Below are 25595 nucleotides of genomic sequence, written 5' to 3' on the forward strand. Positions count from 1 at the left end.
AATAGAGAGATTACCGGTAATCTCTCCGTAAATGAGTGCACTTGTTTATGAAGCTTAAAAAGTCTCCCATTTAGAATATGGAATCGTAATCCATCCAGAGATGGTGTAATCATTCGGCGAAGTGACGCCCCCCCCCCCTTTATGCCACCCCACTCCCTCATCTCCTCAAAGCAGACTCAAGTGCTGTTTATGTCCCCACAATACACCCTTTAATACTCTCACCTCTCACCCCCCCCCCCATTCCGTCCCTGTGTTCCAATCCCCCCACCGCCACCACTACTTGTGCAGAATTAGGTCAGCGTGCATCTTTAATGGGGGCGGGCAGTCTGAACCCGGCACGACCAAAACATGTGCATTCATCCCCCGTTAGGCGGGTGTCACACAGGGCGTCGTGTCACGTATGCGTAATTTGACAAGCTGCAGGAAATTCATGTGACGCCATCTCATTATATATTTTACGACAAAGTAGAAATTACATAAGGCCTCATTGCGAAATTGGAATCGGCTCTTTCATGTGAATTGGGCTTGGTGTGACGCTGTGTGAAGAGGAAAAACACAATCATGGAGAAAAGACTCGTATCAGGCAACAATTTAAAATGTAATACAATCGTAATCAATTCAGATTTAGAAATTAATAAAGGTTACCATGAATGACAAGATATTGTAGAAAACCTGACAAATACTATCATGAAATTGCATTCCGAATGGACACAACAATGTTTTTATGTTTTTTTGATGTTAAAAAAAGTAATTGGAATATCGTGAACAAACTACAGTGGCGCCTCGAGCTTAATTCCTTCGGTGACCACACTCGTAAACAAAATATATATATATATATATATATATATATATATATATATATATATATATATATATATATATATATATACTGTATATATATGTATGTATATGTACACACACACAAACACACTTTTTTTTTTAAATCGCTCTCTTGCAAAATGACAAAAATTGAGTTAGTCTACTCTTGCTCACAGCAGCTCATATCAACCCGCTCTTCCGGTTTGGTCAAGATCGGCCCGGCTGCCACTCGGGGAACTTTCAGGATTAGTGACGACTGCACCATAAAAAGTCAAAGAGCCAGACCCTCTTATTTTCCTTCTTCTGCCCTCCCCTCCATTTTTTCCAGCCCTGGATTCACCCATCGCTCGTGTCTTGTGACCTCTTTGCTGCAACCACCCTGAGCGCCTTCTTTGGTCTGCCCACTTTGTCTCCTCTCGCTTTTTGTCAGCACCCCTCCGCCCCCCACCACCACCAACACTTCCACCACCACCACCAGCAGCAGCATCCAGCTCTCACTGTCCATCGCTGGGTTTATCCCCTCATCCCTGATCTCCCTTCATCCCTGAAATCCTCATCTGTTCCTCACAGGACAGAACAGGACAGGAGAGGAGAGGAGTGAGGGACTGGACAAGGGAAGCATCAGGCCTGTTGCAAAAGTGAATGGAAAGTGCTGTGACGATCAGCGGCTGACTGACTGACTGCTACACCAGTGTGATTACATTTTAGTCTCTTTTTTTTTTTTTTTTTAAGGCATCTGGAACATTCCAAAAGGAGTCTCCAAACGGGTGAGGCCCATTTTTTGTGTTTGGTTAGGTGTAAGTTAGTTTTAAAAAGTATAAATATAAATTAAAAAAATATATATATATATATATATATATATATATATATACAGTATATATATATTTTTTTTTTATATTTTGGAAAAACATGGGTTATCGTGTTAAATACTGGAATATTAATATTATCGTACCAAATGAAATTACATTTTAGGATCGAATGAAAGAAAAAAAATATACAGTATATACGTATATATATATATATATATGTGTGTGTGTGTCTATATAATTATCAAAATTAATTTGCAGATGCGATATTTGATGATATTTTTGGGATATATTGTGCAGCCCTAATATACGTATATGTATCCATACATATTATACTGTATGTATATGCACACACATTGTTTACAAATACATATCTCCAATATGACTTACTTTCAAACAATTACAAAATAAAATTTTAAATCTAAACACTGGCACAAATTGGCTGCCTTTATTTTTGATTTTATTGAATTGACTTTTTCTGATGACAATTTGGTCAACGTGTATCAGAGGTACGTTCGCTGGTCACTGCAAATGGAATGAGTCGGGCGTAGGGCCGCAACTCCTGATTCATTTCATCATCGAGTGATCTGATGATTATTTTGTCGATGAATCGAATTGACAAAAGCATTTTCATGTCTTTCCTTTTATCCAAAAACAGGACAAGATTTCAATTTGACAGTTACTGAAAATGCGCAAGCATTCATGACTTATGATTCCGTTCTTGGTTTGCTTCGTTCCAAAGCATGTCGGAAAATTGTCTTTTTGAACCACATCGTCATGTGTTTTGTGTTCTTTTTCTTTGGTTTTGAGTGGATGGCAATACAACGAGAATATAGGAATGTTGTAATGATGCAAGAAGCCAAATTTCAAAGAATACCCCGCCAAAAATATTGTAAAACCAAGAATCAAAATTCACCGAGCATGATTTTCACTCGTGTGTCGGACAACTCATCTAGCTCACCCCCACTCTCAAACCCCCATCACCCTCCCCCCACCCCATTGGTGTCATCCCCTCCCTCCCGTCTCTTATCCACATGCAAAGAGCAGTCAGTAATCGGATGAGAGCAGATTTGATTCAAAAAGCCCCCCCCCTTTTTCCTCTTTAAAAATCTCCACCGATGACACGATTTAAAACTCACTCTTTCGACTCCCCTTTTCGACCCGACCGCCACCCGTGAGTGATGGCTAATGCGCTTCACCTTCGAGCACAAGCCATCCTGTGCCAGCAGCCATTTTATCACATGAAACAATGACAGTCCAAGACTTTTCCGCCTGGAATAATGCATGAAAACAGCCACGATCAATCGTCGCTGTCATTTCATTTTAACAGCCTCATTCTTCCACTATCGGCTCTCCAGATGGCTTAAAAAAAAACATGTCAGACAAAACTTGCCCTTGGCCTCCTCCCCATTTCACTTTAGACAAATGAGAGGCAAATCCGTCAGGTCATGTGTCGTCTGATTCAAATCGTGAGAGAAAGTGCAAGTGGAAACTGATGACCAGATATCGAAGCAATTTTCTCTAATGAAATGAATTGACGGGCGGGTCGGGTGGTCGAGTGGGACGGCTGGGATAGGCTCCGGCACCCCCCCGCGACATTTGTGAGGATAAAGGGGATCGGAAAATGGATGGATGGATGAAATGAATTGACGCGACATGAATCCAGACTCTCAGAAGAACAACACAATTCATTTCGGGACATGTTTTTAAATCAAGAATTTAGCACCGCACTGGATGCTAAAATATGAAAGAGAACGGAAAGAAATAAACTGGTTGTGTCAAGTGGAATGACTGGATGCATTGTAGTATTTCTGTGTTGGAAGTGTGCCTTTAAGGGGTGTGGCCTAGGCAGTGACATCAGGAGCTGAGTCAGGTGGGCCGGTGACTCTGAATGTGAGCGTCTGGGCGTGAGCTGTGGCCGACAGCAGCTCTTTACAAGTGTTGTCATTTTGTTCTTGTTTGCACATTCTCTTCTGGGGACTTTTCAAAGCTTGTTTGGAGAAATACAGCAAACTCTATTTTGAACAATGAGATGATTTATTTATTTATTTTTGTACAAGCTAAGCTGAAGAAAATCTTTCAATCAAAAATAGGGGGCGGGGGGTTTACAAAAATACAATCAGAAATTGTATTTTTGTAAACCCCCCCCCCCCAAAAAAAAGAAAAAAAAGATTTGTTTTAAAGCCCAAGTGTAATTTTGGCTCCAAAATGACGCTCCAGGGTGACATTTCTCCCACTCACTGATTTTGTCCATTAGACGATGAACTGGCTCTTTTAATCATGAAATGACCAAATTCAATTACAATCAACAATTTGGATGCTTGAACACACACACACACACACACACACACCTCTCTCGTTCCCTCCCAATACTTGCACGTGATGACATTCTGACAGGACGTACTGGTTTGTGTGTACATACAGGGCGAATCATCTGAAAAGCAAATAGCTTTACTGTTAAGGGTTCGCTCGAATATTCATACACTCCTGCATGAGCTCGAGGGATGTGTGCGTGAGAGGGGTGGGGGGGTGGGGGGGAACTGTGTGCGCGTGCGCCCCCAGTTTCCGTGTGTTTAATGAAGTTTGCAAAGCAGACGAGAGCCCAGTTTGACTTGCAAAAACGTTACTCGCCGGCTGAGCCGCAGCCTGCCGCAGGTCAAGCTCGGCGTCAGGGGTTTTCGGCACACCATCGGACGGAAGCGTGCGATTGTTATACTGAGAGGCAGATACTGAACTGTGTTGTCTTTTCTTGACGGGGGTGTGGGGGGCCTTCTCAGCTCTCCCACCGTCGCTGACCGTGCCTGCCGAGCATCGCCATGGGTGAAATGGAGCAATTGCGAAAGGAGGCAGACAGCCTCAAGGACCAGATTACCGTGAGTACGCTCTATGTTATCACTGACTCATCAATCAAATAAAAAGAAAAGCAACAGTGGAGTTCGCTCTTGTTCATTTCTAAACAATTCTCGTCATATAAATATATAAATCATGGCAATAGAAATCATTTGTTCCAAGTTCACCCTGTCCCCCAAAATTGCAGTTACCGAAGAAGCGATTGAAGTCACGCAAGTGTAAAAATGAGCCTGAACATTGTCAAATAAAACTTAAATGGAAGTTTCATCCATTCATCTTTCAAAACGTCTTGTTTAGCGGATGGGTCCTTGAAAGATTTCGTGCATCTTGTTATAGAGAGACATGGTCACTGGATTTCTTTTGGTAGGAACTTGCCAAAATCTGTTTTTGAAGGACTACGGGAAATTCTCAAAACGACCCTTAAATGTCTGCTTCAAAACAGAACGATTGACTTCCTGTGTCTTGTCAGGAATGGCTTCTTGAGAATTTTTTGTTGGTCTACACATAGACATGCTAATTGAATTTCATTCTGCTCATTGAAATTGGTTGCAGGTGTAATTTCTCACTCCCCCCCCACCTCTCCAAAAAAATTGAACAATTTCTGTCAGATAAAATTTCCTTTTGGAGGAACCAGGCAGGCCAAAATGCCCCTAAAACAGCGGACCTTCTGTCTTTTCAGACATGGCTTCTGCAGATTTTTGTGGGTCTACTCATGATAGATATTGCCACCAAATTTCATGTTGGAAAGAGAAACTGGCTTTGGGGGCTGATATATATGTAGGACAAGTCTATAAAAAAATCCATGGAATGGCAAAAGGCAAGTTAAAATGGCCACTTCAAAACAAAATGGCAGACTTCCTGTGTATTTTTGGGCATGACCTCTTCAGACTTTTTTGTGGGACGACTAATGTTCACCACATTTCATGTTGCTGACAGAAACTATCTTCAGGCGCTTTTATTTCTTCTTTTTTCCATCATGAGTTTGCTTTTGACGGGCCCATGGAAATACTGAAAGTCACCTCAAAATGGCCATTTGAAAACAACATGGCAGACTTCCGATGCCTTTTGAGGCTTGAGCTGAAATATCACGACTTGAGCTGAAATCTCCCGAGGTTTGACTTTTAGGACCCATTTTTTGAGATGAATTTACCACTGTACTCCTTCCCTTCCACTTAGGCGGCGCGCAAGTCCATGCAGGATACAACCCTGCAGGAGGCCGTGGCCAGCATCAACGTGGTGGGCCGCGTCCAAATGAAGACCAGGAAAACACTGAGGGGCCACCTCGCCAAGATCTACGCAATGCACTGGTCCACTGACTCCAAGTATGTCATTTAAAAGACTGCCTTTTTTTTTCGAAAGATTATGTAAGAAATGGAAAGATTTGGTATTCACGTGCCCGCAGGCTGTGCGTGAGTGCCTCACAAGATGGGAAGCTCATCGTGTGGGACAGCATCACAACCAACAAGGTGAGACGGAGCAGTAAGGAGTTACACACCTTTGCTCGCTGTTTGGTTCTCCGTGGGCTGATGAGGGAAGGGCTCAGTGTTTGCCGAGTGGATGGCGAGCAGGTTTTTCCTCTTCGAAACAGACGCCTGTGGGGAACAAAAATGTCAGGAAGGTGGACTGCTGTTTCTGTTAAGAGTAATTCACAAGTTTTTTTAACTTAAAAAAAAAATATGCAGGTCCGAGCAACATTGAGATTGATCCACAACTGGAAATGGTTGCATCAAATCCTATGTGAAGTCTTTTGGTTGAGTCGTTGCACCACCCCCCAAAAAATAAATAAACATAAAATAAAAAAATAAATAACATATCTCCACATTAAATACTACAAAAAAATGTACATTTATTTTTTTTGTATTTAGTTTGGATTTGTATTACAGGATTTTTGAGGCCTTCCGATTTTATATTCAATGTTAATTTTTTTCTGTATTATTTATACTGTAATAGTTTTTGACTATTTTTAAAGTCTTCATCTTTATGATTACACATATTTTAATATAATCTTAATAAATGTAAATGTAAAACTGTGCAACAGTGTTGTAAATCCGGACCAATGTTAGCTTTCTCTCAGGAGTAGAAGCTAGCTGTTTAGCGAGCTGTTACTGCTGACCAAGAGGACAAATTTACTCCGTAAAGATGTCAAGAAAAAAAATAATTTGGAAATATGTAAAGAAAAAAAACGTATTCTCTTATTTTGATCACTTACACAACAGGATTGCAGGAGGGGGAGTGAGACATTCAACCGGGGCTAACTATATTTATAAAAATGTGGAGAAATAAAAGAGAGGACATACCTTTGCTCGACATATTATTTTGGGAAACTGTTTAATGATGGAAAGTCCATCGTACCATGTGATTCACTGCTTTCTTCTTCTTCTTGTTCTTCTTCTTCTTCTGCTTCTTTTTCTTCTTCTACAATGCTAAAAACGTTATGGTAACTGGATTGCGTACACATGGGACACATTCATGTTCCATGAATAATTCTTATTTAAAATATTTTGTTTACTAAAATAAATGTTCCCATGGTTACAACAGACAGCAATGAAACAAATAATCTATATTTTGAAGGTAAAAATGTAACTGTTTTATTTGAGATTTAATTGTGTCATTTGGGGTGGCGGGACCACAGAAAAATATCATTTTTGGACGTATTTGGTATTTTTTAAACTACTTTCAAACATTCTTTTCTCTTACTTTTTTTTTAAGATTTGGTCACGGCCCGTGACACACGGGACAGTTAAATATACCCCAAAACTGCGTGTTTTGTATGCGGATTAATTAAAATTTGATGGGACGAGACATATTCTCCAATTTCGCAATGACCTTCGAACGCATCATGGTGATAGTAAACTCAGCCTCCCTGAGTGGATGTGTATTCCTCCTGGCAGGTGAACGCCATCCCCCTCAAATCATCGTGGGTGATGACGTGCGCCTACGCCCCGTCGGGGAACCTGGTGGCGTGCGGGGGCCTGGACAACATGTGCTCCATCTACAACCTCAAGGGCAAGGACGGCAACGTCAAAGTCATGCGCGAGCTGGCGGCGCACACAGGCTAGTGGGAACCAAAGCCATGTGTCTCCTCTGCTGCGTTTGTCAAGTTTTGTTTTAATTGCAAAATCGCCCTCGTTATCGTTGCAGGTTACCTGTCATGCTGCCGTTTCCTCAGCGACAGCGAGATCATCACCAGTTCTGGAGACTGCACTTGGTAAGTCGCCTTTAGTACATTTCATGAGGCACACGTGGACTTTCCTGATTTCCGTCATGGTGGCGGTCTTGATTTCAGCGTGCTATGGGACATTGAGACGGGCACCCAGAAGACCATCTTCGCAGGCCACCAGGGAGATTGCATGTCCTTGGCCGTCTCCCCGGACTTCAAGTTCTTCATCTCAGGCGCGTGCGACTTCACGGCTAAGCTGTGGGACATCCGCGAGGGCAACTGCAGACAAACCTTCGGTGGCCACGAGAGCGACATAAACGCCATCGGGGTAAGAACACTCGGTGATAAGAACTGTTGATTCCCATGGGACGCCGTGTCCTCACCATCCCCTGCGCAGTTCTTCCCCAACGGCAACGCGGTCATCACGGGTTCCGACGACGCCACCTGTAAGCTGTACGACCTGAGGGCCGACCAGGAGCTCATCACCTACCAGGACTCCAGCATCATGTGCGGCGTCACCTCGCTGGCGCCCTCCCTGTCGGGACGCCTCATCCTGGCCGGATACGACGACTTCAACGTCAACATCTGGGACGCGCTCAAAGCCGAGAGAGCGGGTGAGTTGGACAGTGTGACATTCGTATGCAACCCACCACGAAACAAATGTTATTGATTTTTATTTTTATTTTATTTTTTCAATTTGCTCCAGGAGTGCTGGCCGGCCACGACAACCGAGTGAGCTGCATCGGCGTCTCCTCCGACGGAATGGCGTGCTGCACGGGATCGTGGGACAGCTTTCTCAAGATTTGGAACTGAGGGCTCGCAGTCGCCTTTGGGATCTATTTGGGGGATTTGCCAGGAGGGTCGCCGTATTTATTTGTGCCAATTTTTAAAGTTGGGTTTGCTAATGTGAATGAATATTCCCTCTCTAGTTCATTATGACGTACTGTAGTGATCTGGCACACCTGGGCACGTCGAGCAGTCGCCCGACGGAAGCACGCTGGATGGTCATCTGTCATGTTAGGGTTGATTCCAACGATACCGTATGCCGTGTTTTATATCAAGCAAACTTTTTTTTTTTTTTTTTGGTTGTTAGTTTTTTCCGTCACAGGCTTATGTTGACTTGCTTTTCTAAATAGAATTGAACGCCCTGCTATAGAGGTTTTTGTGTTTGTGTTGAATGTGACATCTTGTTTCTAACCCCTTGATAAAAATGTGATAGACAGCCGACAGATGGGACAACAAAAAGGTGGTTCACTAAGCACTTCCAAACAACAACAACCCATTTGTCTCAGGATCTACGAATGAATGCCATTCGTGTGCACCTGAGCACTACTTTGTGGAATTAGTGGGAAAGAGTAAATACTAGTCGACCTTTTCCTCCGTCAGGCAAAAGTCTAAAAGGTACAGTAGTTTACAGGTCGCCAGGTTTTCTTATTCGGGTTTCACCACATCAGGAAATGTTTCGCATAGCTTTCTAAACGGACTGTCAAATAAAAGATGGGATTCTATTTGTCTTCTGTGATCATTTTACAGGATGCTGTGTCACATTTTTTTTTTAAAGAACACTCTCAGAGGCGAAAACGGATGCATAGCAGTTAATTTTATTCAAAATATTTAGAACTGACAAAACGGGACAAGAAAAACAATACATGGTGGTCGTAAAAGGCGGAAAAAAAGTACAAGCTGTGCACATAAAAACTTGACATATCAAAGGCCTTTAAAAAGAATAATAATTTACAAATTTGCACATCATCGATTCTCCTTGTTCAGAGACACGGCCAAAAGTCTGCGGTCCAGCTGGACGGGCCGAGGCTTCTCTGGGGTGGAACCTTTCAGCTTCATCTGCAATAAACGCATTTGGATTTATTTTAAAATAAACGTTTTTGCTTTTCACGAGTCACAGGGATGGATCGTTGCATAGTTACTAATGGAGCCGATCTACGGGGATGGTGGATGAAGGTAGTCGAATGATCGATATTGTGTAATGCTAGTTAGCCGTTGGACAGCGGAGTCAAATGGCTCAATATAAGATACACACACACACACACACAAAATGGCTAGCTAGAGCAAAGCATGCATCAATAGAAGCAGTGAGAGAGACATCGCTCGAGAACTTTACAAGTGGCTATCAGGCAACTCCAGCTTAAGCAGCTAGTCAACTACAAATACGGCGCCATCGCAAGGTCGCTTTAGCTGAAGAGCAGAAGAAGCATATCCAATAGCAAAAGTACTAAAACTGATGGCCCGGGGTATATAATGGCAGCTGTAGTTAGAATTTGATAACTATAGCAGGAGATGAATGGTAAAAATCAAGATATGATGATAGGGAGGGAGCCGCAGCTCATAGTGGCAGACTGCCAGCGTAGCTCAGAATCGGTAGCATAATTAGCCAAAGGTAGCTAGAGGCGGAAACATTAGCAATTCAGAGTCTGTATGAAAACTGCTTAGGATGTTTTTTTTCCCCGTCAAAAGAACGCAGAACTACCGCTAACTAAATGAAGCCAGCGAATGATGGGTAACAGAAGTAGAGGTTGCCACGTCTAGAAACTGAAGTTTTAGATTGCAGTTAGAGTACAGTGAACACCCCCAATTCAGTCACCTTTGCTGTATTAAGCAGGCTAAATATTCTGTGGGAATAGACAAATTCACTTGTAAAACATCTTCCGTTGCTAAAGAAAATAAATTGCCCTTGAAGTGTAACCCCCCCCCCCCCCCCCCCCAATACCTGAGGTTGTCCCCTGTGAGAGTTGAGGATCTGTAGTGGGGAGCGGCCATCTGTACAGAGAAAAGAAAAAAAAAAAACATGCACCGAATGCAAATTAAGTCATATTCACCACTCAAGCAAGAAAATGGCGGTCGACAACACACGCACCTTTCTGCTTTTGTTTCCCAGAGTTCCCTTTGTTTTCATCGTTGACATTCTTAACCGCCACGGACACCGCGAGAGGCGAGGCCCCCCCTTTGGAACCTTGCACCGCCCTGGCTCTGAGCCCAGTGGCCCCAAAGCCTTTACCCAGCCACTGCGGCTTGAAGACCACCTGACTCGGACTTCTGATGTCCAGTGTGAGGCGGTGGGCGCCGGTGGGAAGCTGCGAGCCGGGCGCCTGGGAAGCCTCCTTCGGGACTTCTTTGGCGTCTTCCTGCAGTTGTACAGGCGGGTCCGAGGAGACCAGGGTGGGCTCCGGCGTGACATCGGGAAGGGCACGCAGGTGATCCACGCCGCGGTTTAGCGACGGCGTTACCGCAGCGGTGCCGCTGCCGTCCCGATGGACCTCGGCGAGGATCTGGGAGGCGGGCGCTCCCTCGTGGCAGGTGATGAGGCTCATGCTCAGCCTCTTGTGGAGCGGAGACTCCCGGGCCTCCTCCGCCTCCTCCAGGCTCGCGCTGTCCGTTTCGATGTCCACCTCCACCTGGGGTTCCTCCAGCAGCACAAAGGGGCTGCAGGAACTGTCCCCGCTATGAACAGGCACGTCCGGGAGGTCGACGTGCTCGGCCAAGGCGCCGAAGGCGCGCGGCCTCTGAGGAGTCAGGAGAGGCTCCGTGGACCCCAGCTCCTCGCTCTTGAGGGCATCGCGATTCTCTTGTCCGGGGCCGCCACTTGGGGGGACTTTGCCCTCGGCCTCCACGTGGAACAACATACCCAGGCGCCGAGCAAAGCTGCCCACTTTGGCTGCAAACGGCAAGTGATATTTATCGATTAATGGGTTGAGCAAAATTAAGGGTGCCCAATTCTGATTTAATCCTTTAATCGGGATAACAGGTCATATCAAGTTACATTTGTCATACAAAACAACAAAGCAGACGGTACGGTTTTATGAAATGTAGTTCTATATATACACAGTACTTTGTTTCACTTGGGACTTTTTTTTTTGCGCGCTCCATTGTTACAGTTGAATTGAGTGTGTTGTATGTGAGCAAGCAAGCGAATGGCATGGGGAGTCGGGGCCTGCGAGTTTGCATGCACGTACGTGGGCTTGGAGTTGCAAGCGGTGTAAACGCAGCTATAATCAAAGTTACCTCTCATGACTTGTCGGACAGGCGTGCGGGCAATGCCCACGGTGGGTGAGCGGGGATCTCCTCCCTCCAAGGGACACTCATTGGTCACATCATTCATTTTATTCCCACCAACCTAAGGAGAATAAAAACGGTCCTGCGTTATATTAAAAAAAAAAAGGGGGGGGGGTGATGGGGAATCAAAAACTTCAAATCAGAGTTCCTACTCCATGGGATCTGGATTTTCAAGGGAGCCAAATTTAAACAGAGACCAAACTGAACATGGACGTTTTAGCACTTTAACACGATTATAGTAGCAGGCTCTCAGGAGTGCCTATCCACCTGCCAAGTGTGAAATTAACCCAAGTAAATCTTTTGTCTGTACTGTATTCCAAAAGGTGTTGAAAGGCAAGTTATGTCATGTTGCCACACCCCACAGTAGACCATTGGCAGTTTGGCACTTTTGTTCCCTAAATATACCCAATGTCAAACATTGACATGAACACCAAAGTACATATCAAACCACGATTTGATTCCAACCAGAACTAGAATTTGGCCCAAGTTTGAGCCTAATCTCGTGGCTCATACGGTACCTGGATGGGTGTGCGATCAATGGCCACCGATGGGGAGCGTGGATCGTTGAGCTGGGCGACCCGGGAGTTCTTGATGGGGGCTTCTGGTTTGTCTGCAGCACTCTCGGTAATCTTACTTTCACTGGCTCCCATCCTTAGTTTTTATTTTTATTGTTTTAAGTCAAACCTGGACAACCACAAGACTGATGAATGGGGTGACAAAAAAAACAAACAATCAATCACAAGAAATTTTCATTTGAAAATATCCCTTGATTACATTAAAAGCCATTTTAAGTGTATTAATCGCATAGTGAGGTTTAAAGAAGGAGACGGGCTAATTACGGCTTAATTTTGACATGAAATTACAATATTGAAAGCATTCACTTTAAGGACTATTTTAATCGCGTTTCAAGCATTGTCACGGATACTTTTCAAACTTTACCACAACAGCTGTAACGCATTTCTACTTCAATTATTTTGTCTTGAAAAGACAACAAATAGGAGAGATCCTAACGTGTGCAAAGTTAGGTTTTATACACTGGTTCGTGCTCTCGACTTACATTTCTTGTTGTGAAATTATTTTCAAGCCCTTTATTCATGGCAATAGTTGGCGTAAACGCAATGCAATCAATTACGTGTAACATAAATGACTTTAGATGTACGTTTGTAGCGTCAACTCGCAACGTCAAGTGCGAATAACCGTGTGCAAATAGCTCGTGAACAAGCTAGTTGTGCTAATGTGACTTCTCATTTCACTCGCAGCGCAGCGACGACAACTTCCTCTTTCTACGTTATGTATTGTCGAATTTGTCGTGCATTAAGGTAGACTTTAAAGTGCGCAGCGCTTCAATAAAACCTCGGAGACAGCAGCGGATGGATTTTCAAGCTTACCTTTACAAGCAGCCGGAGTCGACGTAATTTATCGCACGTTAGTCGAAAGACTTGAACCAAAGCAACAAACAACCGAGGCAACTTTCTTTACATTTAAATGGCGCGGTAGGGCACATGCTTTTTTTGAATAAGCCAATCAGCGTACAGGTACGCCCCCTGTTTTCGGCGCTGATTGGTTGAGGGCAAAGACAGGTAGGCGGGGCGTCATGCTGCATTTTTAAGTCAAGTTGACGGTTTTATTTTCTGCGGGTAGTGCACGTGTTTCAGAAAGTTGTTAGGTTACTCAATTCATGCTTATCTTTGTTGTTTTTTTTGCCAACTGTCAGCCACGTCACATTTCTTAAACGTTGATCGTTGCGCAAACCCCAAAACCTTCCTTGAATACATTTACAACATGAAACTGGATTTGGTACATTTAATTTGAATAATTAACCCTCGTTGACAAATACAAATATGAAAATAAATGCGTGATTCAAACTTTCGGGCCATACTGTAGACTTCAAATCAAACCGTAACAAGAACTTTGAATCAATGCTTTATTGCTGATGATTATATGAAACACTGCAGCCAAGCAGCCAGTTGCCTGAAAACAATTCCGTTACAATAATACGCGTTATGCTGTCCTCGCAATTTACAGTGTGGCAAGTATTTGACGAGATTTGAATGAAGGGAGGAGCCCACGGGGAACCAATCATATTGCACAAATATGATCCTATCATTCAATATGTCGCTAGCTGGTCAACACACACACACACACACACACACAAGGAATAAACTCACACGAATCCTCCCTCTCACACAAACATGCTCACGCTTAAAACGAACTCTCACCCTTGCAAACTCATTCACACACAAGTACGCAAACTAACATGAACACAAAAGTTCTTTCACACTGCGCAAATTCCTTCTCGCACACAATCAATCACTCGGTGCAGTGTCTCGTGATAGTCTCTCACACAAAGGGCTGCTCCTCACACATAAACAAGCGGTCATAAAAACAAACTTGTTCACGCACGCATCCAAAATCTCTTTTCAATTTCAATCACACTCTCGTGCAGGATTGTTACACAGGCTCACACAATTGTTCTCTCTCTCTCTCACACACACACACACGCACAAAAAGATGTATGATGTAAAGTTTTACAGGTGTTGACTTCAGCGCCCTGGCTCGTAGATGATGGGGGGGGGGGGGGGGAATTAAATATCTATACAAAAAAAACAACAACAACAAACCCCCCCCCCCAAATAATTGATTTAACCATTCCATTCTGCAAGTTCTCGTGACAAAAAGTGGTGCACCTTAAAAACTGGCGCCCACGCTGTCTCGTCCATCAATCTACTGTACATAATAACCATGCTGGAGTTTACAGCTCGACAAACAACTTCTTTTTGAAGCGGGGCAAAAAACAGCGATGGTGTGATTACAAAACTGTCAAAGCATTGTAAAAGGAACCAGCAGGACTGTGGAATTTGCAAAATAAACCAAATGCATTTCGGTTGGCTGAGACGAAAACTGCAGTTGGACCAGAAGGGCACCGGTTGACGATTGGAGGACCAGTCAGAGGGTCTTCCTCCTCAGTTCCGTCTTGTTGTCCCTTTCAGTCCCAAACATGTTCCTCCTCGCGGGGAGCATTCGCACGCAATAAGCCCCCCCGTGCTGGACCATCATTGGGGTCCGCCCTCCACCTCCCTCTGGCAGAAGTGGGCCAGCAACGCGTCCAGGTCACGGCGGTCAGCGGCCGAGTAGAGCGAGCTCTCGCCCATCATGCTGAGAGCCATGCGCAGCGTGGACCAGATGTTGTCCGACATGACGGTGGCCGCGGTGCTGCCGGGGCCCCGCGTGGCTCGCGCCTCCGCGCCGCCGCCGGCCTGGCGCTGAAGGGACAGGGCTTCCAGGAAGTGCTCCACCGCCTCCCTGCACATTCAGCAGACAATTGAGGTCCAGTCTTCTCAGGACAGGTAGAATCGTTAATGCTTCCTGGTTCACGTGGATTCCATGCGGATTTCTTAAGACGCCACAATATTTCAATTAAACAGTGAAGGATCAAGATCTCCACCACGGGTTACTTGATCTGTTTTCAAATATAGGTAGTGTAAGCGAAAGGTCGAAAGGTCATGACCATATAAACATGCAAGTACAGATAGTTGAACAAAAAAAAATCTACCAGGTTACCAAAAAAAAAAAAAAAAAGGTTTTCCATCTTTGGAGACGACCTTACTGAGGCGTCATGTGCTGCACTACTTTGGCCGAATGAGCAGGAGCAGCAAAATTACGGTGCTGATTTGGCGCCATCTAGCGGACAAATGACTTGAACGATTCCCACCATATGCTCCACCAGTCCAAATGGATTGAGCTGCCTCAAAGTAGTGCCAAAGGGCGCGGTTAAATTGAAACTTGGTTCAAGCCGACATTAGCAATGAAACAGGTTTTCATCAAGTCACATGCAAATAAGTAAAAACTTTATATGTAGCATTAGAAAAAAAAAATCACACTACTGGAACATATAAATATTAAGGGGGGAGATGAAAATCTCGGAATTATGACGTACTAAAAATTGATAATGACAGTCCAAAAGAAAAGGAAGTAATATTGCACAACATATGTTGAACAAAATATCTATTTTCTATTGCGCTTCATCTCAGAGTTGTCCGGGGCTTATGCCACCTGACTTTGGGCCAGAGGCACAGTACACCACGGACCGGTCATTTAAAAAAAAACAACAACAACATACCATTGAAATAAATTCTGTTAATAAAACATAATAGCCTTATGATGTGATTATCGTGTATGTGTGTCCGTCCGTATCACCTGTGCGCGCCTAAGTTGACACAACTGATTCCGAGGTTGTAGCGGCTGCGGACGAACCCTGGCTGCAATTCCAGGGCTCTCCTGTAGGCGGCCACGGCCTCCTCTGAACGGCTCCCGTTGGCCAGCGTGGCCCCGAGCTTGTTCCACAGTAAGTAGTCCTGAGAGACAGAGGCGGGGGCGTCAAAACTGACCACACGCACAAATTGCAGGTGGGGACTGGGCGTTGAGCTATCACTTCACCTGTGGTGTGACAGAGAGCGCCGCAGTGAAGCAGTCCACCGCTTTGTCGTACTCGCCGCTGAGGTTGAAGAGGACGCCCAGACCGCACTGCAGCTGAGGGTCCACCTGCGCAGGGTCCGTGTTAGCCGCACGCAGGAACAAACTCTGCACATCTGTAAATAAGGACCTTGGAGAGAGAGAGAGAGAATCGAATCAAATCATCATTTCCCACCGAAGAAAATGAAATGCAACTAAGCCGTTCTAGGCTCTGGGGGGGGGGGGGGGTAGAAAAACAACAAAAATGATTAAAATGTTTTATAATCAGAAAAATATATTGTACTTCAATAAATACATCCTGTAATGAAAATGAAACACACTGTCAAGAAATGGAAGAGGCAGGGCTTCATTTTTTTTGGGGTTCATTTCAAGGGCCATTGTGCTGCTCCTTCTCGGCCACCTTCCACACAACTAAACAGCATTTTTTTTTTTTTTTTTGCTACTCACTCTGGCAGCAGCGAGCCAAAGCGCTCCTTCTCCTTTTCCCTTTGGCGCGACGCATCCTGCTGGCGCTCCCGCTCGTGCGTCTCCCACACGCCGCCGTATTTGGGGTTGTGCTTGAGCCAGTCGCGGAGAGTCTCGCAGGCCTGCCGGTGTAGCGACTCGTTGGTGAAGCTGACGGCCAGCGCCATCAGAGCGGTCAGGTTGTCGTTCTTCAGCTCCACACATCTGACGGAGAAAGACGTGGGAGCATTTCTTTTCTGGTGGTATTTACGGACGCCGTCTTTGGAAGCAAAGCGCAATAACTCCGATCGGTTGACTGCACGTTAAATCACAACACTGGAGCTCCTCTCGGAAAGCACCTTGAAGATTTCGCTCCGCCGACTTTTGTTTTACAATCCATCATTTTCAACACGACTCCTCAGAAAGAGACGACTATAAAGAGCAAATCCATCATGGTGGAGCCGCTCTCAATCGGGAGCGTGCGCAGACCTCACCTAAAAGCGTCGCCATTTTTCAAAGATCTTTGCAGCTAAAAAGCAGGCAAAGTTCCATGCGGCCTTCTGGATCAAAGGATGAAAGCTGATCTCGTGAAATTGGATTGAAATATAACTGCGGCAATGGGATTTTCAAACCCAACTTCAATTCTTGCCAAACGTTTTTTTTTTTATATATTACAGATTGGGACTCTGCATACAATTACGGCAAACGGAAATCTGTTCAGGTTTCTGTGCTACAAGTACATTGCTAACTATTGTAAAACTAAAGGATTTCCTCGAGAGTGGCATCATCATCACGTGGACATTTATTAAAAGTATTTAGAACGAAATAAAGAAATAAAATATCAGTCATAACATTGGAAACGGCGAATACGAGGGGTCCCTGGTTCACGACAGTTCCGACAAAGTGTTCTGAGGTGACGAACGGCAACTGGGTCATAAACTAAGGACTCTGTGCAATCAAAGTACGGCCCGCGTGCCACTCCACAGTCTCCGACCGGTACCGTGACTCTTTGTGAACTCCAAATGAAACGCAAAATAAATGCGCCGCTTCAAAGGAAAGCTTTTATTGTACGTCAAGTACAACGTGAAACGAGCCGGGCGACAATTCGTCTGTGGAGTTGCCAATTTGGCGACGACCGAGTGACTTGTCCTACTTTGCCAACCCTGGGCAGCATGTTACGAACATTCTGGATTCTTGCAAGGTGGCGGGAAGAAGGGAATTTGCTCTCTCAAATCAGAACGGCCAATATTTAAGTCAGTGATGCTCATGCGAAAAGATTTATACAATAAAAGGAAAACGGCTGAACACCATTTGGATTAAATAGGGAAGTCATGTTCATTTTTTAAAATATGTACTTTTAATGAGCACGATTTGTTTTCTTTAAATGTAACGATCAAATTTAATGCTTTGTCCCACGGCCCCCTTTTGCAAAACCCAATTGGCCTGTGCGGTTAGTCCATAGAACTGACCTGCGGAGGGCGCTGATGGCAGCAAATTCTTGCTCGTTCTCTGCTTGACATGTTCCCAGATGTTGCCAAGCCTGCAAAAAACAAACAAACAACAACATCAACGGCAGCAACAACAACAACAAAAAAACGTTTGTAAATGCTTTCCTGGGCAGAAAACATGAAAATGAATCACTAGAGACAGTCCGACTCGGTTAAGTGGACCACACACAGAGGCTGATGATCGGAGCAAATTTCAAGGTGGACTGTGAAGTGATTTTAGAAAACGCAAAAGGAAATATTTTTATGTCACAAATGATGTAAGTAAACCAAATCCATGAAATAAAGCATAAATCAGTCGCCTCTTAGCTTAAGATCTCGCAAGCGCACCAGTTGGTTGTCCGGTTCTTTCTGTACTGCGCTCTCAAAGAAGCGAACGGCGCCGGGGATGTCCCCCGCCTCCATCCTCTTCAGGCCTTCCGTCAGAGGGTCCTGGTGGGACAGGTAAGGGTTGTCCTCTTCAAACTGGTACCCCTGGAGAGCAAAACCAGCAGAGGGGGGGGGGGGGGGGGGGTGTCAAACTCTACGATGATGCTGAATGGTGTGCAAACGAAGCGCTTCGTGAAACCTTATCGTAAGACGAGCTGAGTAGCTGATCAAAGTCCGAAAGCCAGGGGTGACTCTCCGCGTCCCGTTTCGCCATCTCCTCCCACTCCTGTTGCAGTTTCTCCCAGAAATCCACATCACTCTGGGAGGGGGTGGGGGAGGGGGGGGGTATGTAAGGACAGTCGAATTTTACAGAGAGAGGCGGAGGGGGCGCACATGGGCGCTTGTCTTTAAAAAGTGATTTATGAGTGGGAGGAAGAGGTAGAGGAATTTCCCCGCCTCTGCAAATCACATAATTCATCTCCAGATCTTCTTCCCCCCCCCCTGGCCCCCCTCCCGATCGGCCTCCTTCCTGCATCCAATTAGCAATGCGGTTCACCGCTGGCTCTGACTCACCTCCACCGCGGCTTTGGCTTGGTGGAAATCCGGTCCCGCTGCGGTGAACTCGTCCACCCAGGCTTCGGCGGACTCCTGCGACACCTGAGTAAGAGACGAGCGGTGAAGTTACTTGCTCTGAGTTTTACGCGTTAACTTTGGAGTAGGGATGGAAGGGTGGCAACTGGGAATGATAAATCAGGAGGGGTGCTAATGGAAGGTGAATGGAAAGGCAGAAAAGACAAAGATAGAAAAAGGCAGTTTTCTTCCGCACACTCGCTGCTGAACGTGGGAAATGTACTCAAGCTTGCCGGGCGCATCTCCCCGAGGAAAAGTGGAAGACCGCAGTCTAGCGGTGGCACGACCATGGCGGTCCTACCTGCCTGACGACCTTGGCCCAGTGCTGTGCCTGCTTAGCTTTAGCTTTGTCAATCTTCTCATTCCTCTCTGTGGATTCCAAGGGAAGACTCCCTCCCCCAGTTTCCATCAGGAACTATGCCGAGGAAGAGGAGGAGGAGGAGGAGGAGGAATGGTTTTTGAGGTTTTTAAGGGGTCAGTGTGGGATTTTGTTTCAAGGGCAAAAGGAGGTAGATGATTTGTGGTTGTTAATTCAGGGTCAAAAACGGGAAGAGTACAATGGCAAAGTTCGAGGCCCGTGGTTAGGAAGCCGCTCTTCATCACAAAAACACGCACTGTATCCAGCAGTCCTCATTTCTGGCAGGAAAACAATGTTTTGTCAAACGGTAACGGCAAATGACAAGACAAAAAAAAAAAAATCTATAGATGAGCAGCCAAACCAGGAGGAGCAAATGTGATTTAAATCTGTTCTATGTCATTTCTTGGCACAAGTGGGCTTCGACGGCGATTTCAAGGAGGGGAAAATCCATCAATGTTTGGCTTCGGGGCTTTTTCACTGTCAGGAAGTGAACGCCACAGTGAAAATGAATCACGGTTGACATTTTTAAAAGCTCGCGCTCATATGCATCGAGTACTTATGTGCAGGCGCAAGATTCGTCGCGGCGGCCGGTTGGTTTGGAAACGGGCCACGGCCTCGGCGAGAGGACAAGCGGTCACGTCTTTGTCGTGGCAAGCGGCTCGTACCTGCTTGAGGTTGGAAGCCCAGTTGCGAGCCTCCTCGGCCTGAGCTTTATCTGTCAGCTGTTTGTCTGTCCTGCTCTCCACTGTCACACTGCCCTCGCCAATTTGCCTAACGAACCGCAGGAACTACACAACAGAATATAAAGGAACGGAAAGAGAGTCGAGTGACAGATATGTGCAATGAAAAGGGGGCGTCGCCGTGTCGGCTGGACAAGAAGTTGCCGCTCACCTCCGTGTTTTGTAGCTTGGGGTCCTGAACCTTGGAGACCAGCTCGTTGGCCGTCTGTCTCAACTCATCTGCCGGTTGGTATTCCTTTGTCCTGTTTAAGGAGCAAGAAAGGACGAGCGGTCATTTTAAACAGCGGGGGGAGGTAGAAAGTCACGGCATGTGCACTTTGATTTTTATTTACAGGCATGTTTCGATATATATCGAACGCAGATGTCGAATGGATCTAAAAAGTCTACACGTCCCTGTTCAAATGCCAAGTTCTTTGTAAGATCGAGATACGCCACGAATCGCTTCTCCTTCCGTTTTACAGCTGAACAAGAGCACCTCACACTCGCTCACCACTCGTTCTCCTTGTCTCCAAAGTCTCCCAGCCACAGCTTCTCCTCCGACTGTTCCAGATACTCCTCTGCCCAGCGTCCAGGATCTGGAAAGGGAAAACAGGCACGCCGGGAGACCGCACAGTCAGAAACTACAAAACATATTTCATACACTGAAGAAAAATCGTGCGGGTTCACGGATGGATGGAGGCAGCGCGGGAATATCCATGCACACGGGCTGGATGCTTTCTGGGGGTTCGGGGGGGTGGGGGGGGGCTTTATTTACTTCTGCTGTATCAGGGCAGTCAACAGGGGGGAGGCTTGATTTCGACAGGAGTTGCACATATGCATTTTCTTAAAAGTAATGTATGATTTTTAAAATCTAATAATTAGCTATATGTAATCGAAATAATTTCGCGCTGGGAGGCCGAGAAAATTCATGGATCTTCAAATTGTATTTGTTTTCTTTTTCATGGACAAAATGAGATTGGATTGCGATTTGGATAAAAAGAAATGGACATCCCCCGCCCCCGACCCCGCTTCCCCAATTGATTGGACAGCAGCAACATGTCACCATTATCATGTTAGTATTCTAGATTTTATCACAGTGTCAGTCATCCTAAAGGTATTTACAGTCAACTGCAACATCAACTGTATTCTTTGGGGGGGCGGGGGGGGGGCATCTCATGTTCCCATTCATTTGAAATATTGACTTAATGTGAATCCGGTCCATGGTGGGGGAAAAAAAAAGGGTCAGGACAGCTGTACTGTAGTGAAAACATATCAATGACGAAGATGCTTATTACGTTATCATCACATTAGAGTCGACAAAAAAAATGAAAATCTTGAGTCAAACAACCCCTACTTGGGACAAGGCGTCCATTAGAGTGGCAGCCACTGTTTGAGGAAATCCGAAGCATATAAATCATGCAAGCAGCAGCAGCATCGAAAGTTAAAAAGAAAGTGGATACAAGAATAATATGATGGTAATGTAATCCGTTAAAACAGCATTCCTACAGTACGCGAAATAAGACCACAGCGCCAAATCAAACACAGAAAAAGAATACGAATGAAAAGTGGAGAAAAAAAAACTATGGAATGAAATAGTAAGTTCACCTCACACACACACACACACACACACATTGACACACAAAAAAAATACCCGCAGCCTGAGCGATGAATTCTTTGGTCCAGTCGGCGTCCGCGGCGTCGCCGAGTGCGACGAGGCCCGACGTCGATGTGGATTCCGAGCCCGAGACAAACTCCGCCGCCCAGTCGCCCGAGAGAGCCAACGCCGCCACATCTGGAGCTGTGACGCCACAGTAAACATTGCGTTCAAGCAAGGCTGGAGACATGCATGAGGTGCGCCGAATGACTCCCAGAAGAAAAAACCTCTCTGCGGAGCCTGTCTGTAGCTCTGCTGGTCGATCTGCTGCATCTCCTCCAGCAGCTGACCCATGTCGAAGGTGTGCGGGGGACGTGGGGGGGCCTGAAGGAATTCGTTGACCAGCTGGGAACATCCCGAACAGACGCTAGCGTCGCTTTTGGCTCTCACCACAATGTTCAAACAGACTGGGGGGGGGGGGTAAAAACATGCTCACTGACCTCATCTTCCGTTGCGATTTCGATGGGAGTTGGGGGAATCTGGTATGAAGTCAAATGTAAAAATAATGAGACATGTCGTCGACTTTCCAAACATTTGTTACGCTTCGACCAACGCGCTCACCGTTGGTGTGGCGCGGTGCCGCCATGCGCCGCCGTCCTTGGTCACGTGACCGGTCAACTTCATCAGCGGATTGGCCCCGCCGCATTCTGCCTCCACCAGCTCCCGCATCGCCATGGCAACACAAGGATGAGACAATCCCGATCAGGCCACCTGAGAACTGAGAGGAAAGCATCGATTCAGTTAGAGGGTTTCATCCGGACCCAAGTTATGAGTATAACGTTCACTTTGGGTTCCCAGTCATTGTAACAAGCGGCCATTTCAATTTATTTGATTTGATTTTTACCAACGACAACAAAGCGCTTAGTACGACCATTTAAGACCGTGTTTTCAGCGACTATTGCTTTTAACAGCTGAGAGGCCACGCGAGGCAAAATCTGTGCCCCAGTTATCGTTCGCCACATAACCAAGTTAAAGCTCCATCTGCTGTTTTCCGTGTCATTTCCTTGTTAGGCTCAAGCATGAATAATGAGGCTGCGATGGGCCAGCACACACACAAACACGCTCCGCCAGTTTCGCTTCTAACCGACTTTGTGCTTTGTTTTTCAAAGCTTTAATAGAACCATGTCATATTGAACGGACTCCCAGACCATAATATGCAACAGCGGCAGCAAAACCAAACGTTTAAATAAATAAATAAATAAATACAAAAACTCTGGCACAATTACGAATGGAGGAGGAAGTACAGCAGGTTCACATCATAAAAAAAAAGTATGAACAAATGTCATGCATGCATTCAGCCTGTAAAATGTTACTGACTTCGGGACAGTGCATTTCCCCGCGTCTCTTCTGTCTCCTCCAGTCTCTTACATATCATAGAATACAAAACTCCATCCTCCGTTATCAATTACAGACATGGCCGTGACGAAACACCAGGCACTGATGTGATTATCATATAAGAGGATTGTAACAAGACACACCGGACACTGCAGGTGTAATCTGATCAAATATAATGTTTTTGTCGCAAACCATCTGCTTATATCCTTCCATTTTGTATGTATTGCACTTGTCCTCATCAGAGTCACGGGGTCACGGTGTGAACTGGAGCCCACCTTGGACTGGCCGGCAGCCAGATACAAGAGCACATAAGGAGACAAACAAACACTCACACTCACATTCACATTTATGGGACAATTTCTGATCAAATAGTCTTAATTTTGAGTGACACTTAAGATGGTCAAAATATTTGAAAATACCCTCAGCAATTTACAGCGCAGTTCTAAAACACATTTAACTACAATTGTAACTCTGGTGTTTTGCAAACATCACAAAACTGAGCATTGTTACAGTTTATAAATTAAGCCTAGTTGTTCCGAATTAAATGTCCAGTGAGTGCCGTGTACTGTGCTACAAATTATGCCAAGGTGACACCTGTTTACACACCATTTAAATATTAACTGTTATATTCTCGTTTTTGAATCAATAATTTACATTTGTTTCATGCATGTTTAATAAATAACTAAAAAGCCATATGCACAACCAAATCAGAAGCAGAACGGAGGCGCTCATTACAGAGTTCATTGTCATTTATCAAATGATTTAACATTGCTCTTGATGCTGAGATGCAATTGTCCAGAAAAATTAAATTATCCTAATATTTGTGCATGAAACTGCTTATTATTATAGCAGTAGTACTAGTAGAGCTCCAAACGCAGCATTTTTCCTAAACAGGTCGAAAACGGCACATAACAATAGCAAGCTAAATGTTAGCTCGCTAAGCTAACTAGCTACAACGCTAACGAGCCAAGACCAGCGGTGCGCATCAAGTCAGCTCGCCGCCGAAGACGCACCGAGAGACGGATTTCGTGACGTACAACTCCCCGCCGACAGAAGGTGCTGCGGAGAGCTCACCGCCGCTGTGCCCCCTTCTCCGATGCGTCCGCGCGCTCTGTTGTTTTTCCCAGCTGAAGTTGACACCCTAAGACTGTCACCTGTCACGGGAACAGCCACTAAATCCTCCGGTGTGTGGTATGACACGAGCGGCTTTTTGGCCACCCTTCCACCTCCATGACACACCGCACAGTTCAAGCTTGCTTTACCGAGGGAGGAAGCTCTTGTCTCTAGTTAAGGAACATCCGAACCGTATTCTCCAACGGATTTACGTACGTAAACCGGCGCACTGACTTGCTGATGATGTTACGTCGAAATATTTGTCCTAAAATATCAAAGTTCAACTGTTGTTTATCAGGAGGCAAAACAGGACGAAAATCAAATACCGCACGTTGAGATAAAATTTTAACTCGTCGTGTTTAACTTTATCCAACCAAATAACATGTCTTTCCGACTGTGAGAGACGGAAAACGAAATCACGTGACCACACGATTCATTAAAATCGAAAGATGTTGAAGTACATAATTACTTTCAATCGTGAGCTTTTTATGTATTTTATGGATAGAAACGTTTGAATTGTGAGAAGTGTGCAAGTGGGGAAAAAAAACAAGTACAGTACAGTTTTGTTAGCTGCCAGACCCTGAAAGTTTCAAAACCAGCCAATTGAAAAATCGAATTTAATTTATATAATAACCACCCACAAAGAAAAATGTATGACTTGATCAGCTAGACTGGGTGAAGCTCCACAGTCACTACGAAGCGACGGCATGTTCTGAAGCACAGGCAGAAACTGAGATCTCAGGTCAAAGACAAAATGTAAACGGGGCTGGATTACCGTACGTTTTTTGTTGGATGCACAGACAGATTAGCATTAGCAACTGTCTTTAGCTCCTGATAAACATATATGATTGCTTGATGAAGGTGTTCAGGAAGTGGTACATTTTCTTATGAATGTAATTGGTTCCGTGACAAAGAGGTCAACGTACCCGTTGAGCAAAAATGTTGCTAATTCTGTCGCTTCGGAATCTTCTCACCGCTTCTTTTTGCTACTTTTAGTCTAGTTCAGTTGTCACCAAATGAGGGTAGGGCATTTTTTAAACATTTTCTAGCTGAGGATATTCCGCCACCGCTTCAGCCCATGCTAACGGGTCACCACGAAGCACTCAAAAGTGTGCGTGGCGCCCGCTGAGCTCCCGCTGGTTAGGTAAGCTCTCCTCAGGTGCTGTTGCTGGACCTTGCAGTACGGGGAAGAGAGGAAAACAGAGAGCTGCAAGGCACTCTCGAGAGAGGCCACCCTATTTCAAGGAACAACACGAAATGCATGTTTTTAAATCACGTGAAAATGATCTAAG

The 25595-nt window shown here is 45.2% G+C and overlaps 3 protein-coding genes across 8 annotated transcripts; 1 reads left to right on the forward strand and 2 right to left on the reverse strand.

Annotated features, from left to right (window-relative positions):
* The first annotated feature begins 1062 nt into the window (after positions 1-1062).
* gnb3a (guanine nucleotide binding protein (G protein), beta polypeptide 3a) lies at positions 1063-9143 on the forward strand. Its single transcript, XM_086112721.1, has 9 exons — positions 1063-1586; positions 4403-4498; positions 5652-5797; positions 5878-5941; positions 7367-7529; positions 7617-7683; positions 7762-7963; positions 8033-8249; positions 8342-9143. Exons 2-9 carry the CDS (start codon positions 4442-4444, stop codon positions 8446-8448), a joined length of 1023 nt encoding a protein of 340 aa, XP_085968847.1. The 5' UTR covers positions 1063-1586; positions 4403-4441; the 3' UTR covers positions 8449-9143.
* Positions 9144-9220: 77 nt separating this feature from the next.
* Positions 9221-13203, reverse strand: cdca3 (cell division cycle associated 3). Of its 2 annotated transcripts, none has more exons than XM_086112595.1 (6): positions 13092-13203; positions 12222-12403; positions 11653-11764; positions 10508-11305; positions 10361-10410; positions 9221-9477 (listed from the first exon to the last, which is right to left on the reverse strand). In XM_086112595.1, the coding sequence occupies exons 2-6, from the start codon at positions 12351-12353 to the stop codon at positions 9385-9387; spliced, it is 1185 nt and encodes a 394-aa protein (XP_085968721.1). In that variant the 5' UTR covers positions 12354-12403; positions 13092-13203; the 3' UTR covers positions 9221-9384. The 2 variants fall into 2 exon arrangements, with proteins under 2 accessions (XP_085968721.1, XP_085968722.1); XM_086112596.1 differs by having other exon boundaries at positions 12222-12387; positions 13092-13170.
* Positions 13204-13492: 289 nt separating this feature from the next.
* Positions 13493-24462, reverse strand: pex5 (peroxisomal biogenesis factor 5). Of its 5 annotated transcripts, none has more exons than XM_086114112.1 (17): positions 24265-24462; positions 22417-22573; positions 22296-22334; positions 22083-22200; positions 21853-21999; positions 20713-20797; positions 20374-20464; positions 20148-20270; positions 19426-19539; positions 19068-19151; positions 18694-18813; positions 18456-18599; positions 18090-18160; positions 16624-16845; positions 16141-16306; positions 15901-16058; positions 13493-15006 (listed from the first exon to the last, which is right to left on the reverse strand). In XM_086114112.1, exons 2-17 carry the CDS (start codon positions 22528-22530, stop codon positions 14757-14759), a joined length of 2046 nt encoding a protein of 681 aa, XP_085970238.1. In that variant the 5' UTR covers positions 22531-22573; positions 24265-24462; the 3' UTR covers positions 13493-14756. The 5 variants fall into 5 exon arrangements, with proteins under 5 accessions (XP_085970238.1, XP_085970239.1, XP_085970237.1 ...); XM_086114113.1 differs by having other exon boundaries at positions 24228-24462; XM_086114111.1 differs by having other exon boundaries at positions 24204-24462.
* Positions 24463-25595: the final 1133 nt, after the last annotated feature.

Source organism: Hippocampus guttulatus, chromosome 6 (assembly GCF_054856545.1).
Source record: "Hippocampus guttulatus isolate MCC_2025c chromosome 6, RoL_Hgut_1.0, whole genome shotgun sequence".
In the NCBI taxonomy this organism is placed as follows: Eukaryota; Metazoa; Chordata; class Actinopteri; order Syngnathiformes; family Syngnathidae; genus Hippocampus; species Hippocampus guttulatus.